General features: G+C 44.5%; 1 protein-coding gene across 1 annotated transcript; it reads right to left on the minus strand.

Annotated features, from left to right (window-relative positions):
- Positions 1-2513: 2513 nt before the first annotated feature.
- On the minus strand, positions 2514-17887 carry LOC146181425 (serine/threonine-protein kinase PLK1-like). The gene is made up of 7 exons (XM_084577887.1): positions 17740-17887; positions 13634-13741; positions 12619-12735; positions 9889-10202; positions 8493-8692; positions 5935-6054; positions 2514-3046 (listed from the first exon to the last, which is right to left on the minus strand). Exons 1-7 carry the CDS (start codon positions 17842-17844, stop codon positions 2991-2993), a joined length of 1020 nt encoding a protein of 339 aa, XP_084434013.1. The 5' UTR covers positions 17845-17887; the 3' UTR covers positions 2514-2990.
- Between the last annotated feature and the right edge of the window lie 322 nt (positions 17888-18209).

Consider the following 18209-nt stretch of genomic DNA (forward strand, 5'->3'; position numbering starts at 1 on the left):
GGTGCTATAACGCAGGCGGCGCAAATGCTAGCGATAGCTAGATTGAGGTTCAGAGCAGATTGAGATGAAAAAGTACGAAACAGTTTACTGAATGCAAAACGATAACACTCGACGAATGCATGCCTCCTCGGGAATATACGCTGAATCGCCTGCCGACATCTCTCGCAAGCAGCCTGGTGCGAGCGACAGAGGTGCTCAACGCGCACAACAGGGCGTGAAGACGCCAGTTGGCGTTAGTCGCGGGGGTGCATAATTTTAAGAATTGGGAAACTTTCTTTTTCTTTTCTTTTTGTAGTTACTCGAAGGTCGCGAGTGTAGTGTATAAACTGCATACGCTTTTCGGGGAAGAAAAGAGCGTAGCGAGAAGCGTGACCGGCTTATGTTGAATGTTTCTTTAGTGATGGACAGGAAACGACGCCGGGATAAGACGTTTCATTGTGAAAACAGTCGCCATATTCGCCTCGAATTCGTCTACTTGGATCAATAGCTGACGATCGACGAAAGGCGTCTTACCCCGTAACGTCACCAGGTTGATATATTTTGTTTTCAAATCGCACTATGACCAGGCTATTTAAACTGCCACCCACCGGCTGACAGCGGGCGTGCTAAGCTCAGTGACGGGTGTTCTTGTGGTGTCGCAGATTCACTAGTTAAAGACGTCGAGTTGCAGTCGCGTGTCTCCTGCCTCCGCGGCCTTAATTTGTACTGCGACGAACGGCAACGAAACGCCCTGGTGGTAACCGACACACAGTCCTGGAAGGAATACGCCTGAGCCAAACTGCTCGGCTAGGTATTTAGTAGTGTTTGTAATGGCGTTCACACGCTATGATGAAAAGAACTTGAGAGCTTTAGCGGCAACAGCGTTGACCGGACCATCTGAAGTAACCTGAGCGAGAGCGTGTTCGCTGTCCCCGTCCTTGGATTGACGGACTTAAAAGCTGCTTTGGGGAGCTCTAGCTCAAAAGGAGGAAGCATTAATGTTTAGTTAAAGTATCTTGTTTGCACTTATTTATCACACCAAATTATCAGTACAAGCCGGCTTCGTTTGCTCGATGTCATGTTGATGCTTGCGAGAATTTTCGTACACCGTTTTTCCCGCACAAAAGGGTGACAACCAGGAGAAAGTAATTGTGCATGGTTCTTGATGCACATTTAGGTCAATTGTAAGTTACAAAGCAACGCTCTTTGTTCAGATAGAGTTTAAGTGCGCAGAGAGCACCACACATAGTCTCTCCGTGATAAACAAAAGTTCGCTGTTATTGCATGAAGAAGAAGATGGCCATCAGATGAAATTATGAGCTTTAGAATTTTTTATTCCTCCAACTTATTTCTTATATGCATCGTATCAAAATTCGGGGACACCTGCGCTTTTGCGTTAAGGACATATCGCTAGAGCATTTCACACACACGGATGTTTCTCACCTAATTTTATTTTTTCTTTTGCTTTTATTCATCTTTCATGTTTTTTACAATTTTTCTCCTTTATATATCAAAAATTTCTTAATGCGTCGATACTTAGCATCAGCAAACATTGTCTTTCAATTCCAAGCAGTTTGACACCTTTTGACAAAATTTTTATTTTTTATATTTATTTCGATTAATAATTAACGCTAAATTTTCTACATTACCATCATCAGCCAAATAGCTAAAAATATCGAGCCAAACGCCAGCCAGCGCGCAATGGGTAGCGTATTGGTACTGGTGGTGCGGTTGATTCTCATCATGCAATGGAGGCGGAGCCGTGAGAGCGGCGCCTCGGCAACGCCAACAGGACGAACCATCAGCTTCCTAAACTGGCGCTTCGAATGAAGCTTCTGCTTTTTGGGTTGCGCTTGAGTGTATAGCAACCCCCAGGGCGAAGCAGTCACTGTCGCCTCCCGCCGATTAACTTAACGTCTTCGGCTTATTCAACAAATTAAAATGATTACTTATCGTAATCTAAGTGCTGACAAAACAGGCAGACTGAATGGCTGTTTCGGTGTCCTGGCAATAAATATTGATACAATTGCCATCAGGGCAGTTCATGGGAGTGTATGTACTTACTTGGCGACTGCTGTCCAAATAGCCCACCAAAAGGCTCAAAGAGTAGGAAACTGAAAATACATCAAATCTCAGTGCAAGGTCCTTATTCCTCACAATAGCTGTACGTTTTGGCAGTCTGCATTAGGCTTTCATACTCACAATGAGAGGCGAAATCAACTTCCGCTGCGATGGTGGTACATAAGTTATTACAGGAGAGGAAAGGAGAAAGAGAGTGGGATGCCAGCGTGGAAATGACGCTGTTGCCAAAATTGGGCCACTGGAAAACAATTTGGTAGAAACGACAGACGACTGTCGCTCATAGGGGCCGCCATCATGTGGTAGCCTCCACGAAGTTGTCACGGTGCAAAGCATTGTTGCCAAGTTGGTACGGTGAAAAGGGTACGCCTACCACCGTCATGTTTTTCCTTTTGGCTTGGGAGACCAGGGCTCCTTTCCAACAGACGCAGTAAGAGCAAGTGGCTACAGTGCACCAAAAAATCTCTTCATTTAATATTTTACAGAACAGACATGATAAATATATGCAATGGCAGCATGTGCGCACACATTAAAATTGGGTCATAGTAATTATACAATACAGATGAGTCTCGACCATGCAAAGGTAGAACGCGGGTGCTGTCGATAGCAATGTGTGGATGTTTGCGGCACAGAAAATGTATTAGCACTACACGTCAAAAACAAAATTAGAAAAAAAATATCTGCAGAAAAAACATAAATGGCCACTAACACTTGAGTAAACACGAGTAATAAGAGGACCCATATTGACATTTGTCTGCATGCTAATCGTAAGGGCGACTTTATAAGGACAATATATACAGGAATGTTTGTGACACTTTCCGGACATATCTCCCAGTTACTAGCCGTTAAAAATATTCTTCATTACTGACCCGGTCATCAGAGAACACCAGACAATAGCAGGCCTTCCTTCCGTGCAGAGAATCCCTCGCAGTCTATCCTGTGGGTGATGCTGCAGGAGTGTTTGATGCGCAGGCACAGGTTTGGTCAACTGCACAAGGAAGAGATGAAAATTGATAAAAAAACATTCAAGAGAAGCGTCGTGTAAGGCATCGAAGCATCTCGAATGGCATACACTGCGTATGCTCACACATTATTAGGCTTTTCAAAAACTTGGACACAGAACAGAAAACGACACTAAACGTAAATGAGGAGCGCAAGCCTGTAGCAAAGGCGTCTTCTGGTGTTAGGCACAAAACAAGGTTTGTCGAGTGCTGCGAAGGAGTCGTCTGTAAGATTCTTCTATCATGTGGTCAAGCATATATCGGGAAAACGTGCAGATGCTGTTAACGAAAGCCTCATAGAACATTGGTGCTACTGTGGCCGGAATAATGCAACTGGAAATCTGGCGCCGCACTGCGCTAGATGCAAAGTTCGCACACCCCATTTCTACGAGACTGCAGTCATGTTAAAATACATGGACAGGCTAACCAGGGAGCTGTGGGAGGTTACTGCATCGAGTCCGTAAAGGCAGGGTCATGTGTAAGCGATCCTAATGCGAGGGTATCCAAACAAAAGCAAGAATGCATGGAAAAGTAAAAAAAAAAAAAACAAGTGAAAAATGATATTTTGTGCCTAATGCAACACGCACGCCGGTAGATATGACAGTACCATTGCCGACTTTGATTGTTGATTTGACCCCGCAGGGGTGGTGCACTGGTTACGGCGCTTGACTACTGTTCCCAAGGACGCGGGATCGAATCCCGGCCTCGGCGGCCGCTTTGCGATGGAGGCGAAAAGCAAGGCGTCCTTACCCTGTGCGTTGTCAGTGCACGTTAAAGAACATGAGGCGGTCGAAATTTCCGGAGTTATCCACTATGGCGCCTCTCATAGCCTGAGTCGCTTTGGTGCTGTAAACCCCACAATCCAAGCATTTAAGATGCACCAACTTGTCCAAAGCCTTAGTATTTTGCATGTGGTGAAGCAAATGGCTCTAGGTCAAATTGAGATTTAAAGATCAATATTCAGCTACAAAACATCTCAGCAGAGTGCGAGGGAACAACCTAGGGTTAATGTCATCCAAAGTGAAATCCTGAAGAGGATATAATTATTGGTTGGCCATGCAGATAAAACAGACCGTAGCCAATAGCCCCTCAACGTAAATTAGGCATTAAAAGAAGCAAAGCATAGCTGGCGGCTGACAGATTGGGTCAGATGGATGATAGAATACGGAATACGGAAGGAAGAATCGACCGCAGATGCTGTAGGAAGGGGAGATCAGAAGAGGCCTTAGGCCTAGATCTATTTAATAAGGTGTAGCTGTTTGCAAACAATTATTCAAGGTAATTGCAAAGTTTTTTGCATTTTCGTCGCAATATTTCATAAAAATTTAACAGAAATTTATTATTTTCGTGCGCTCGAATATTTCCTGAAATATATAGGAAAATTTTTGTCTCTGAAGCACTTATAGCGTATAGTTTATATTTTGTATTTATACACTTTAGCCAGAAAAGTTTCAATTATTTCTCTTCTAAAACGTATGCAACATTGATGAACGCGAAACAGGGTCACGTGGTATAACGTTTCAATTCGAATGTAACACAATATATTACCAGTAGAATTTCGATGGAGGCCAAATGCAACTCCACATTTACCGTGCAATGCCTGCCCATTTAAGAGCTTTACATGGTTAAAATAATCCACAGCATTTCACTTCGCAGTCTATCTATATCCTGATTTGATTTCGGAGCACCAAAGTGAACTAAACCAAATCAAACCCGAAAAAAAAACAACAAACACCGGTACCGTAAAAAAAACGCGAATTGACGTGTAATTTACTTAGATTCTCTGTCGAAGTAAACATTCCCAGTCCAGATATTAAATATCTGATAGAACATCAATAATGCGCATAGACTTTTGATGCAGTGGGCCTTGTTTTAAACGACAAATAAATTCAAGGACATAAGTTCCGCTATTAAGACTGTCACGTGACAGCTTTAATGGCTGCCCTTCATGTGGACACTGGTACGAGTATAGGTGCACTTTGCTATTCACTTCGCTACTAACTAATCCCTTAACATGCGTCTCTCTTGTCGCTCATCCGCTCGTTAGCATACAGCCGTGAGAAACTACACCAGTTGACAGACCGCCCGACAAAGATATAAACCACCGTTGTAATCAGGCTGTACGAGAGTGTCCGCGTGGCCTCAGGTAGTAGTCTGCCTGAACCAAATCTATCAAGGGTCGGCTACCATCTCACCCTGGCATTCTGAAAGAGCTTTTCAGCCTCCAACCCTGCCATATCATGTGCTCTCGTCACGCCACACATTTCTCCCAACCACTGCCCATCAATTCCACCTGCCAACTACCACCTTCCAGAAGAGTGGTCGTGATCTCTCGCTCACAACAGCAGATTTAATCGATAGCGATGCCTTTAACGCCAGCGTTAGGAAAACCTTACCTGATACACTATTTACTTAACCGCCATCTTGGGTTAGTACGCTGCATGTCAGAGAAGATGCGTCCTTCCATCCGATGGAGACGAGTAAACTCCATCTGTTTAATAGTCACCCATCCCTTGTTTTTCGCTTTTAGGACCAATTTTACAGTTTGCTCAAAAGAGCCGGCTAATGAAGCAAGTTTTCGAAGGACTCAAAAAAAGTGACCTTCCTTTGACATAAGGTTCAATCCCCTCCTCCTAACCCTAGGAGAGGTCGCCATTATCCCCGAAAGAACAACTCCGGGGTATGTTTTTCTAGAACCGCATGTCCTATTGGGACATCTGCTGCTGCTTACTATTTCGAACCAAATCAACTGCACTAAGCTTAGAAATCTAGTGGCCTTCCATCCCTACGCAAGCCGCAGGTTCAAATTTCTTAATGGTCTTCTCACTAGGAGCTCAATGACTACAAGCGGAGAGACACATATAAGCCCACTCACCGCGACTTTCCTTTTTCTCCGCTAGGGGATTCCGGTCGCTTTCGCCGAGAGCGGTGCCAACTGCGTCGGAGTGAGGGGCTCTTCTGCGCAAGGATGGTGGCAGCTGGGAGGGAAGGAACCCTGGAAAGCGTGCGCCAAATGTATTCATTGGCTGTTCAAGGCCTCTTGGGATGAGCTCAGTTGTAATAATTTGGGATGAGCTTAAAAATCGGAATGTGTGTATGAACACATGCGAAGATAGAAAAAAAAAATAGAATTTCCGGAATTAGCAACTAACTCGACTTGGAGCAAAAGAAACCTATTCTGCTTCAATTTACAAGTTATATAGCTCGATTTATTCATGTATTGATGTACATATTTATATTTATTTATTGATTTCACAATGCCGCAATCAGCGTCGCTGCGCAAGCTGTAGTGGTTACAGAAATGCAGTGTTTACAGAGCGGCCGAACATAGCAACGTAAGTGCATTAATCAACACAGGACGGCAGACGGCTCCATTTCTGGCTGATGCGTGAAAAAAAAAAAGATTTTTGAAAGAACTAGGTCTTACAAGAAACCAGCGTATGCTTTTAAATTATTGAAGCGTAACGATTTTTTTTTTTTTGGTGGGAGAAGTAAATAGGTATCTTTTAGTAAACCTAGTACTGGGGTTTTAGTTTTGCTATAGTTAGTCTTTCTTGGAGCAGTTCCGGCTCCAGCCGCTTCAGCATGTCAGTCAGTAATGACGTGCGCCTTTGGTCTGAGAAGATAAATCGGGCGGCGAGTCGATGTATTCGTTACAGCACGGCAATATTTTCGCATAGAACGTGCTTTAACTGCGGTAGATTTTTTTACTAACTGGACCATTGATAAAATAAATAAACTTAGAAGATTCTTTTTTGTTATAATGGACACGATAACGGTTTTAGTGAAATTAGTTTGCATTCCTTCACGTTCCCACCAATCCACGAGTTTACAAAGATTTGCATTAGGCAATAATTGAGAAGATACATTGTTTATGACCGAATAAATAATGAACCTTTCAGCAAACAATTTAACATTTATACAGTCATCCATATTTTTCGCACAGTCATTATAGCATAGATCAGGAACAGTAATGAGCTCAGGACGGAACACCGAGGTACCCCCGACAAGACCTCTAATTTGTTTTATTTTATATGTTCAATTTCAAATACCTGTGTGCGGTTATGCATACAGATACGCAGTTATGCAGTTAATGAGTGAGTCAGGAAATCCTATTTAGTTTAGTCTTTCTATAAGCAAGCGGCACGTAACGCGGTCGTATGCCTTTGACAGATGAAAAAAAAAAACAAAAAAAAAACAAAAAAAAAACAGCTGTATATCGACAGCGGAAATAAAAGCATGAATAACAGCGACAAGCTGCCGAATTTTGAGAACATTCTTACACGACAAGATATTCTTTTAATTTAGGCAGCATGACCTTCTACAGTATTTCCCGCAAGCTTTGTGAGGATTGCAGGTTGAGACATCCCATAGATGCCGGACAGTTTTCGTCTTCTAGGGGAACCAAATGCAAACCGTAATTTTTAATGGTGCGGAGACTCCTGTGGGCCAACATCATTGCTCTATCTGTTCGTCTCTCAGCGCAAAAGAAGAGATGTATAATTATGTGTGCCTAAGGCGAAAAACAAATGAAAAATTGAACAAGGAACTCTGCAGCCACACTTTAGACTGCTTACATGCAGTAATGCGGTTGCCGCTGCTGAAATATATGAATTTGAGGTTTTCGATATATAATGACGTTATTTTCTGGTACTGTAATGCGTGTTTGTGTGGGTATGTGTTTCTCGCAGACTAGTATGCTTCTCGGGGTCAAACATATTCGTTGATTCTTCTGTTCGAATGCATGTGCAGTTGGAGATAGACATGCCATAATTATGAACCCATCGTGAGCTAGACTCGAAATTTACCAGCAGTCGCATGCTTAGAGCAAAGAAAACGTTCCAAAACACCAGGAACGCTCTACGACGAATGTATCTGCAAGATGTCTTTTATTTTATTTTTTTTCAAATAAACCAAATTCTTTAATGAACAATCCCCCGCTTCGGCCGACGTGACTGTTGCGGGGCCCGGTGTTCCCAGGGATACATAGAGCAATATTACACACTCAGGGCTATAAATGAAAGAGGCATTTAAATCAATTGTGGCAAAGTAGCCAACTTCACGGTTCATCTCATGGCAGCCATTTTACCGTTTCTTCGTTACAAGTGGTTAGAATAATTTTCCTCGCTTCGTCGCCTGGCAATTGTGCAAGGTAGCCCAATTATATTTGGTCCAATCAAACTGGTCACGACTGATATACAACTTGATATAATGAAATCGAATTCATCCATTTGATTTAAAATGGGCAATTATTTATTTGATCCCGTAACTATAATGTCGCTCACGCTTATTTTTCAAGGGGCAATACAGGGCTTTGTGGCTGCACCAGTTCTATAGAGATTTCGCAACAAAATCAATCTGCTGATCAGTACAACAGAATATTCATAGAAATGGGAGAATGGAGCGAATCATAGCAAGGAATGAAGTTCATACCCTTCGTCATGAATTCATGCTCCATGATGGCCTTGACAGTCGGCCGCTTAGCAGGCTCTGGTTGGAGCATCATCCGGATCAGGGCTTCAGCGTCCGGGGACACCATCGAGGGGATGTGGTATTTGTTCTTCATGATTCGAGCATGTGTCATCTTCCGCGATAGCGACGTGAACGGAGGACTTCCCACTAGCAGCTCGTACCTGCGAAAAACAGTTGCATGCCAATCAATGGAAGTGGGATTTTGCCATCGCCTTTGACGGCCCCCATGAGCTCATTACAATTTGATGAAGCACACGCGCACGGCCACACCACAATCCACCCACCACCCTGTAATCACCACAGTTCGCTAACGAGACTCGGACAAGCGACACTCGATATGCTGCTCGTCATTGAACATGTGTATGACCGCTCTTTATTTTGACCCAAGCAGCGAGGTTCAGCCGAAATTTACGGAAAGATCATGGCTGCAGAAGAGCAAACCCAGTTCAATGACTGGTGGCAGAAATATATTAGGTGCATTATTTTTTATGAAAATATGTATCTTTTCTTCTACAGATATTCGTCAGCAAGTCCCATATCAACGTCATAACAGGATAAGGAATTGAAGAGCATCGCTAATTGGTGGCCACGAACACAATGAGTGTCCAAGTCAATGACATGTGCTTTCTTCCAACTATTAATCAACGCTCTTAATTAGAGCAGAAATAGTATAATAAAAACAAGTGTGCCGATATTCATCACAGATAGGTGCAATTTTTTCCCCACAGCCGCGATGACGATGGCAGTCCCAGTGCCTGCATTGCGGCAGTAGGCCTCTTATAAATGTTTTAGGAAATTCTGAAAAATTACTTTCAGGTGCACGAAATGAAGACTGCTTGTAACAGAAAAAAGTAAGACCGTAACTTACATGGCGTAATTCGTTTAGGCTTAGTCGTAAAATTTATATACACCGCGATGAATTGTTGAGATCGCTATCAGAGCTGATATGTTGGAAAAGAGGTTTGGTTAGGTTTGTGGAGTTTAACGTCCCAAAGCGACTCAGAGGCTTTTCGCCTCCATCGAAAAGCGGCCGCCGAAGCCGGAATTCGATCCCGCTTCCTTGGTAACAGTAGTCGAGCGCCATAACCACTGCGCCACCCCGGCGGGACGTGTTGGAAGAGGACTGGACCATAGTCATCGAGATGACTACATTGATCACAAGTATAAAATATCGTTACGGCAGAAGCCGTTAGCTCTGCCCATTTTCTTAGCCCCACAAGTCGCGATTAACATGAATATCCCAATTATTTTTACCCTTCTACGCATACACTGTTGCTTACAGTTGCAGGCTGTACCTTATGCAACAGGCATTGAGCTCTGATTGTAATCCCGATTGTTACAGTCGGGTCCTACTCACATGATACACCCGATAGACCAGACATCCGCTTCGTAGCTGTGCCCTGTTCTGGCCAGAACCTCGGGGGCAACGTAGTCTGGAGTGCCGCAGATTGTCGTCTTCAGTTCCCCCTCGCTCCGGATGCGAGTGGCCACACCGAAGTCTGCAACCTTGAGTTCCATGTCCTCCGTGAGGAGCAGGTTGCTTGGCTTGAGGTCCCGGTGGACAACCTGCTGTTCAACCAGGTAATCGCACGCTAGGAGCAGCTGGCGTAGAAAGTACTGCACCTCGGCGTCGAGCAGCGTCTTGCGACGGCGCAGCCACTCCGACAGAGACTGCGAAATAAAGGCGCAAATAAGCTTGGAGGATAGTACTGAGGCTAAGGCATTCTGAAGGAAACTTAAAAGCGCGGATATGACGGGCGTGACCTCAAATGAAACATTGGAACGTATCGACAGTAGCAAGCTTATGCGCCAGTCCCCAGTAAGGTCGATTGGAGTCCTTGACTTCCGAGCTACAAAACACATTATCCGCACGGAGGCATCTGAAAAATATGTGTCGCTTGTCTCAAAGGCGGATGTAGGTATTCCATTTGTGCCTGCGCCATAAGCAACGTTTCACGAATGAACAAATGGCTGTTCACGCACTATCTTATCGCAATAAAATAAATGAAAACCTCTATCGCTCCGTGGTTCCAAACCCTCCTCTACAGCATCTCTTTTTCTCGGTTTTCACTGTCAGCTTTCCAATGATGAGATAGCGTAAGCTACCTGCCAACATATAAAGTCTGGCTTTAACCGAACAGTATGAACGTGCCTGCGTGGCCTGGGGATAACGTGAATGCAACAGTCTTGGCAGGCTGATTCTGATATCATCCTCCCATTTAGAAGAAGCCGGAGTTGGCAGCTTCTGCAAACGTAATGTCAGGTAGCCTTGGTGTTCGACCATGTCAGTTGCCAGTGCCTCCGTCGTAACGAAAGCGTTACGAACTGACGGACACGATACGGGAGCATGAGCCATTAAAGCATTCCGTTTGGGAGCCATTCGACTCACTCACTCGACTGCAACGACACGCCGGGCGAAGGATCGTTGTCGCAGCTCGTATTCGCTCCGCATGCCGGTGCAGGTGACGTCACTGTTGCTATGCTCAGCTGCGCATGCGCTTCGGGACCGCCACTTGTCACCGAAGAGCGAGGAGGGTGTGCGCCGGTGCGGAGGAGTGTCACAGATGGCACTGTTTCAGCCTTTGGTGGTAACGGACGGACGGTCACCGCGAGTATAAGCGCTTAAAGGCTTTCGCCTTAAAAGATACCACACTAAAATAACAAATAACACAATCCTACAATGTTCCTGTTGTGGTCTTTAACTAAAACGTGGCCCCTCCCTTTGTATAAGCAACATGCACCTCAATAGCGACCTTTGTGCTGTGCAAAACCGGTCGAGCGCCCCGAAAGTGAACTTTGCATATGCAATCGACAAGGGTACATTCATACGCTCAGTGGTTTTTTTTCCTCTTTTCCTGCTCTTCCCTTTCGTATGCGTTTTCGTATGCTCCATATCTTTCCTATCACCCTCCATACAAACGGGGGCGGGGAAGAGCAGGCCCATTTCCAGTGGAAATAAAACTTGTGCAACCGGCCAAACAAATCGATTGCTCCGCCACATGCCGAATTTCTTGGAACCAAAAAATAATAGGCGCCCAGAAGCGCTCGAGAGGATCTTAATATCAGAATAAACGATTGGGCCGTTTCATTGTACATGCTGAGACTGTATTCACGGCATAAAAATATATACGGCATTTCCTTTGCAATACGTATCCGCCATGTCCATCGATGCTAATTAATGCATTCTCATTTAGCCTTGCATGCACAATGATAAGCCGGCTTTTCCCCATTCACCTTTAATACAGGGTGTGCTTGGCCAAATTGCAACCAACTACAGGAGGACGCAAAAAGGTTGGGCACAAAAAGCTAACTATAGCTATCTAAAACAGAATGGTAATGACAACAAAGAAAAAAATTAGAACTATTCAACGCTGTTGAACGGAATATGAAGCGAAAACATTAGCTGCGGGCACGGAGCAAGAAACCATTTAGGAGGTGAAACTCCCGTCAGCGCGAGCGACCAAATAAGGTCACAATTGTAGCGCCGACACCACGGAGCGTGCCGCGGCCATATGCAGTGGCGGCGGCATGTGGCGCGTCGTAGAAGCCGCAGCGACAAAAGAAACCTGAGCAGGTTGCCTTAACAACTAAAACGGCGGTAATTTCTTTCCGCGCCGACAGGTGCCGCCTGCATGATAGTGCACCGCGGGCTTGTGACCTTTTCTGGTCGCCGCAAACAGCGTAGTTTCCACTCCTAAAGATTTCTTGCTCCATAGCTGCGGGTGATCGAGCGTTCTTCTTCTTCGCAGCTGCTCAAGGTCATTCGTGACTGCGGGCACGGACTACGCGACGGGCGAAAACATGGTGCAGTATTGCTTTCGCTATAAGAGCAGTCACATTTCTGAATGTCTCCTATTTCAACAATTAACAGATTTATATGTTGAGTGGGATGCACACTCAGGCCTTTGCGTCAACCTAAGCGAAGCATGTTACAAAGCTGCTTTGGAGCGAGGCATCGCCTTAGTTTATAATCGTCTCGTGAGGAATGCCCATCATGCCCGACAAAGCAAATGCTGAAAGAAAGCATTGGAGACAGTAGAAAGGTTTAGAGGTTAACGGGAACCACTAAGCGGCAGATTTAACTCACCTGTCTTGTACATAACTCCAATACCATGTACACGTTTTTGTCGTCTTCAAAATGGCTGTGGAAACCGACTATGTGCTTGTGGTCCAGGCTACTGTGGATAAGGATTTCCACTTCCATCTGTAGAAAAAAAAAAAACAAATTACGCAATGATTCTTTCATGCGAAATAAAGAAATAAATTTGTAGGAAAATGCGTATCTCTAATGGGATAACATAGACCGCATGCTGATATGACAGGAGCCATCATGATGAAAGCAAATTGTGCCATTCTATTTGGATAGGTTGTAAGAATAGGTAATTTTTCGCATCGTCTTTTTTTACTTCGATGAGCAGTTGCGACGTCAAGCGAAATTAGCCTTTCGTGTTTCAATATTCAAAACAGGAGACAGAGACATGGAAGTTTTATAGCTGATAATGTTGTTTAGGTACCAAGTAAAAGTTTTTGAATTGAATACATTTCGTCATGAATTATTTCTGTGTGGAACTCCCTGCACATTTTAATTGTATCCGACTGAGGAGCGTTATCTTGTAAAGTACCGCTGCGCTTGTATGTCTTTGGCCAGGAGTCAGTATAGATACTGACCCATGTTTGTCACCCAGTGTTACATGAAAATACCACGCAGCATCAATGCACTCTGAGCAACTAATGCTAGCCTGCATCAACTGTACCGAGCCACTTTCACTGAAAACGAATCCTCTGCTAGAAAGAAAATTGGTGTCGCCGCCCCGAACGTACTCTCAGGCAATGCCGATTTTGAAAGAATACTACCCTGTCCTGGTCCTTAAGGCTAAATAACAATTCCAATGGCATTCGACTGACTGACGACGTTGTTATCGGTACTGATATAATGAGTTTGAAGTGGGAAAAGATTTAAAACAATTTACCCTTTGATGTCAGGCCAACAAAGACGAAGGAAGAAAAAAAATTGTATTTTCACGCGAATTATTGATTGATGAGGTCAAGAAAAAGTCTACAGGTCGACAAAGTTTACGGAAAGCCGAGGGATAAAAACCTACGTGTTTCTTCAGGCTTGCCGTGTGGAGACGTTTCTTGGAGACAATCTTGCCTGCGTAGACAACTTTCGTTTGTCTGTCCACGAACTCATAGCACTGCGAGAATCCGCCCTGAAGAAGAAAGAAATGGCAGCCTGCTTACAACTGTAGCGAAATTATGGGTAAATGGCAAAGCGCTGCGTCAGCTAAATGTTTATTCCACGTGCGTTATGTTCGTTACCTTGACGACGAATATGAAAAAGAAAACAGTATGATATAATTCAACAAACGCTTTTGTTGGCAAACATTGCGACGTGACGCTAGAAAAGCACGGGGATGGTGACCGCGCCCAACGAAAATCATTGATTGGAATCATGATATTCATAGCGATCATAGTGCTTGGCAGGCATGTCTACAAGATCGGCCTCGTGAGAGAAGCTGTCTTGTTCAACGTAATCTGCTGCCCTAAGTGCACCCAACAAGAAATGGTTAAAGAACTGCTCTCAGTCGTTGGGTTTTCTTGCTAAGTTAGGGGATCATTCCAGTTCCATTCATTGGGCAGGTGAACACAGAATACAAAACGCTTGTTCTTTCCCCCAAAAGTACGCGTATGCACGAGTTTGCGCCCCAAAATATACCTAAAATCAAGTACTGTCAGGTCCTGCTAACGCATGGCATGTGGTGTTTCATTGTTAGCTCGGATCGAAAACCCATTTTGTGATCCTTTAAAAGCTGAAAAAAAAAACCGCGTCGCTATCTTCTTCCATTGATTACCGCATTCCGCTGCGCCATTGCAACCCACAGCACCGCTTCACCCACAACGCCATGTTTTGCCCACCGGACCATACCTCGTCCTTCATGCCTGTACCACTGTATCATTTGTGACGTAAGCTGTGAGAGATCTATAAGAGGCAGCTAATACTTCTCATGGGTGGTCCTCCAGCAATTGCCGATGAACGCTTTTCATGACGTCGCGGGTAAATCCTTGGTTAGAAATCGCAAGTAAATGACAAGTGCCACCGAGAAACGAAGTTAACAGAAGATCTGTCGACGTTTTTGTTCAGAGAGCCCTATTTGAGGGGCGTTTCCTGTTTCTTTCATGAGTTGTTCTCGACTATGGAACTCTCGTACAGGGCTATCTGTTTTAACCCAGTTCTCCTGCTCCGCGTGTCAGCCTGTCTGTCGTGCACATATCATACGGTCGCAACATCATTTCGCGAACTGAATAAGGAGCAGAAAATAAAAAAGCCGGGGGAGGATGAAAGATGGTGGGCCGCGTAAAGAGAGTGTGCTTGCACATATTTTTGCCCGAGAAGTGTCTCACCCCTCCGGAGGTTCGTGTGGCTTGATTTGGTTGATGCTCGAGTGTTTCAATTTCACCTGGGCCTTCTGCCTTTCAAAAATGAACACGCCCGGCGTTTGGACTGCTCATTTGCATTCATTGGTGTAGCTTTTTTGGCACCTCCGTGTTTACTGGTAGATCAAGACATCCAAAGCTTATGCAACGTACATTATCTAAACAACGACCATATATATAATCTATCGGCAGGAGATTAGTGTGATCTGCGTCAGCCGTAACAGGCAGCAAACTTGTGCTGAATCCCCGTATAATGCCTACATCTGGGTGCCTCAAGGGCGATGCAGATGCTAAGGCGTGCATCTGGGCATGAAGAACTGAAGCTATTAGAGTATGTTGCGTTGTTTGAAGAATTACGAGCTACCATTGCTACTCACAATTTTCTCGAAGTCACAACTCTAGCGGCGCAAAGTAAAAAAACATTCATTTCCGTCCATGTTGTCAGATCTAGGTACCAGCAACTAAGCCGACTTGGGCATGCGTTGAGAAGAAATGTAGAAAATGGCTGCTGTCGAAACAGTGTGGCATTATAAAGAACCTTGAGATAAATTAAAGCACAACTGGCTGTCCAGCTCATCCTCTCCGGTTCAAGTGGTATCGAAGAAGCAGACCTGAGACCTGTGCAGCCCTGCCACGGCTTTCGAGATACTTCAGCTTGTTCGCGGACTCAATGCCCGTAGTGGGCAATGGATGTCTGATGCGGCGCCCTCGCTGACGCATAGAAGTCATGGCACTTCTTGAATTTTGTTAGCACAGTGAGCGCATATCACACGCAGAATTGTTTCAGTCTGCATGCACCAAGGACACGCCATCGGTTTCACAGTAAGCAGTCTAACTAAAAATATTTACAGCTAAGTTAAGCTGAATGATTCTACAACAAACCCTCCTCATTTTAATGATTACCATATCGAGGAAATTTTTATTACGAATTAATTTGCTGCCGATTTTACCAGTGTTCGTATAGCTTGAATGAAATGCAAAACTGTTCTTGGCACCTTTTGGTGCTTCTTTTACTCTAGATCAGAGATGTGCCCGGTTCGGATACTCTTTCATCGACTGCTAATGAATTGCAATGTTGTGCATGAGCAAACAAATTAGATTATGACATGCTAACTCGGAACAGTGCATTCATGTGTCAAATGTGAAGTCAAAATGAATGAAAAAACACTCATTATGTAGCTAAAACCGTCGAGATTACATCAAAAATGGGCAGCACTCTAACATTTCGGTAAAATGTTTTGAGGACACGAGAGCGCAAAGGTATCCATAGTCCCATAGAGGCGAGAAAAAAATATATAATGCAAACGGCCATTCTGCCAGCAGGCTTGAGCGCAAATTTCGGACAATCGTCGCTGTATACTCATGATTATCTGACGTTTGCTTGTTTGTTTATTGTGGTTTAGACGATAGATAAGCAATGTCAAGGCGCAGTTGAGCGTGTGATGCGATTACACTGCCAGTGGAAAGGCTACAGGGTCACACGGGGATGGAGCGTCGTCTATCTCCCGGACACTTTCTTCCAACGACGGCCTGGGGATTACTGTAATTGCCGCCACGGTCACCGCAGAACCCTCGTCCTTAAGACACATTTCACCTTTTCTTCCTATATTTGCCGCAACTGAGTCTTCCGGTCGGCATGCCCACACATGCATGCGTCATTCTTTCATATGGCAAGATTTACCAATTTACAGCACTAAAACAATTAAACGGGGTTTGTTTAAATAAATCATTTATAGAACAACGTTGATGTAGTGCAAAGCCAAGAGGCTGCGTTATTCTTGCCTTTTTAGATCAAATGTGGCACCTATAATACCGAGTCTGGAACCAAGGCGTAAGCAAAAGAGAATATTTCCAGCAAAGAGCACAGGAATACCGAGACCGAAAAGCACGTGACATTTCATAACATGAAATTTTTCCAGTCCACAAGCATGGTGTAGATTATCACGCGATGCTGAAAATACGACTGCTGCTTGACTGTCTTTCAGTAGCCTGCTTTAAGTATACTGAACACGTGCAGCATCTAAGCACAGCCACCCTACAACCATACCTCATCGCTAGATTGCCGAAGAAAGGCTCTTAAGCTCAAAAGCGAATAATAAATATAGGCGTCATTGAGACAGATACGCATAAGTAAACTGAAAGCCGGTATCCAGAGCAAGATCAAATGATATCGCCGTGTTTGTTACGGAACTATCAAAACGCCAGTTGCATCAGAATCTGCAGCTAGCCAGTGCAAAATTGAGTTGGACAGTCACCTAGGTTTCTTGCGTCTAACCGAACCAGGGTCGTTTCATGGACGTTTAAAAATGAGGAAAAAAAAAAGCCTGTCACCAATACTCAAAACTATGGTATCTGCGTAAAATCAGCGTCAGCGTATTCTGGCCACTCTATCAACTTGCGTTGTTGGAAAGGCAGCTACATGTACCTTATTTATCAAAAGAAACCAGCTAACGCAGTTTTCTTTATCAGATGTTTAGTGGTCCCCAAAACACTTCTACGCCAAAGAGAGGACATGATTTCGTACATGCACAGATAGGGATCGGGTAGGCTAATGCAATTGGTCGACTACAAGGCTTTGAAAGAAACCCCGGTCGATTGATTGCATATAACAGTAATTGAATTGCAAATATAACTGCAATAGCACTGCCAGCGCTGCAGTGGTGAAACACCTTTCGCGCGTTTTCTTACGCATGAACTGGCTGGCGCAGTTTCAACTTTACATTCATCCAGGCATTTTAAAACACACGTGCAAAATGACTAGGACAGGACATACCTTGCCAAGTGGCTTGCCGAGGATGTATTCTCTCTGGGAGTTCGAATCGATTACGAGATCGGGAATTTTTTTGCTGGTACCCCTGGCCGGAGACATGACCAGCATGCAAAAATGCGACCACGAAACCGCAACTGCCACAAGTCACAGCTCCGCAAAGCACGCGCGACTGATAACGACACCGCTGCTATCAGCCGGTGTGGATGATGATCTTGAATAGCCCGCTTCATAGGTCCGCGTGCAAGAAATAAGAAGTTTTTGGTTAGCTCTACTTCACCTAGACATGCAGGAAATTCGTTCCACGTATCTATTGACTGCGTTCAGATGAGTCACGAGTAGGGGTCCTCCAGGAATAGTGACTTGGGCTTTTGAAGACGCTTATCAAGCACCTCGACTCGACCCCCCCCCCCCTCCTCTCGTCTGCTTTTACTGTCTTTCTCATACAAGCATGTAAGAGGACAGGTTTCCCGAAG

Source organism: Amblyomma maculatum, chromosome 8 (genome assembly GCF_055883805.1).
Source record: "Amblyomma maculatum isolate TAMU_Amacu chromosome 8, ASM5588380v1, whole genome shotgun sequence".
Classification (NCBI taxonomy): domain Eukaryota; kingdom Metazoa; phylum Arthropoda; class Arachnida; order Ixodida; family Ixodidae; genus Amblyomma; species Amblyomma maculatum.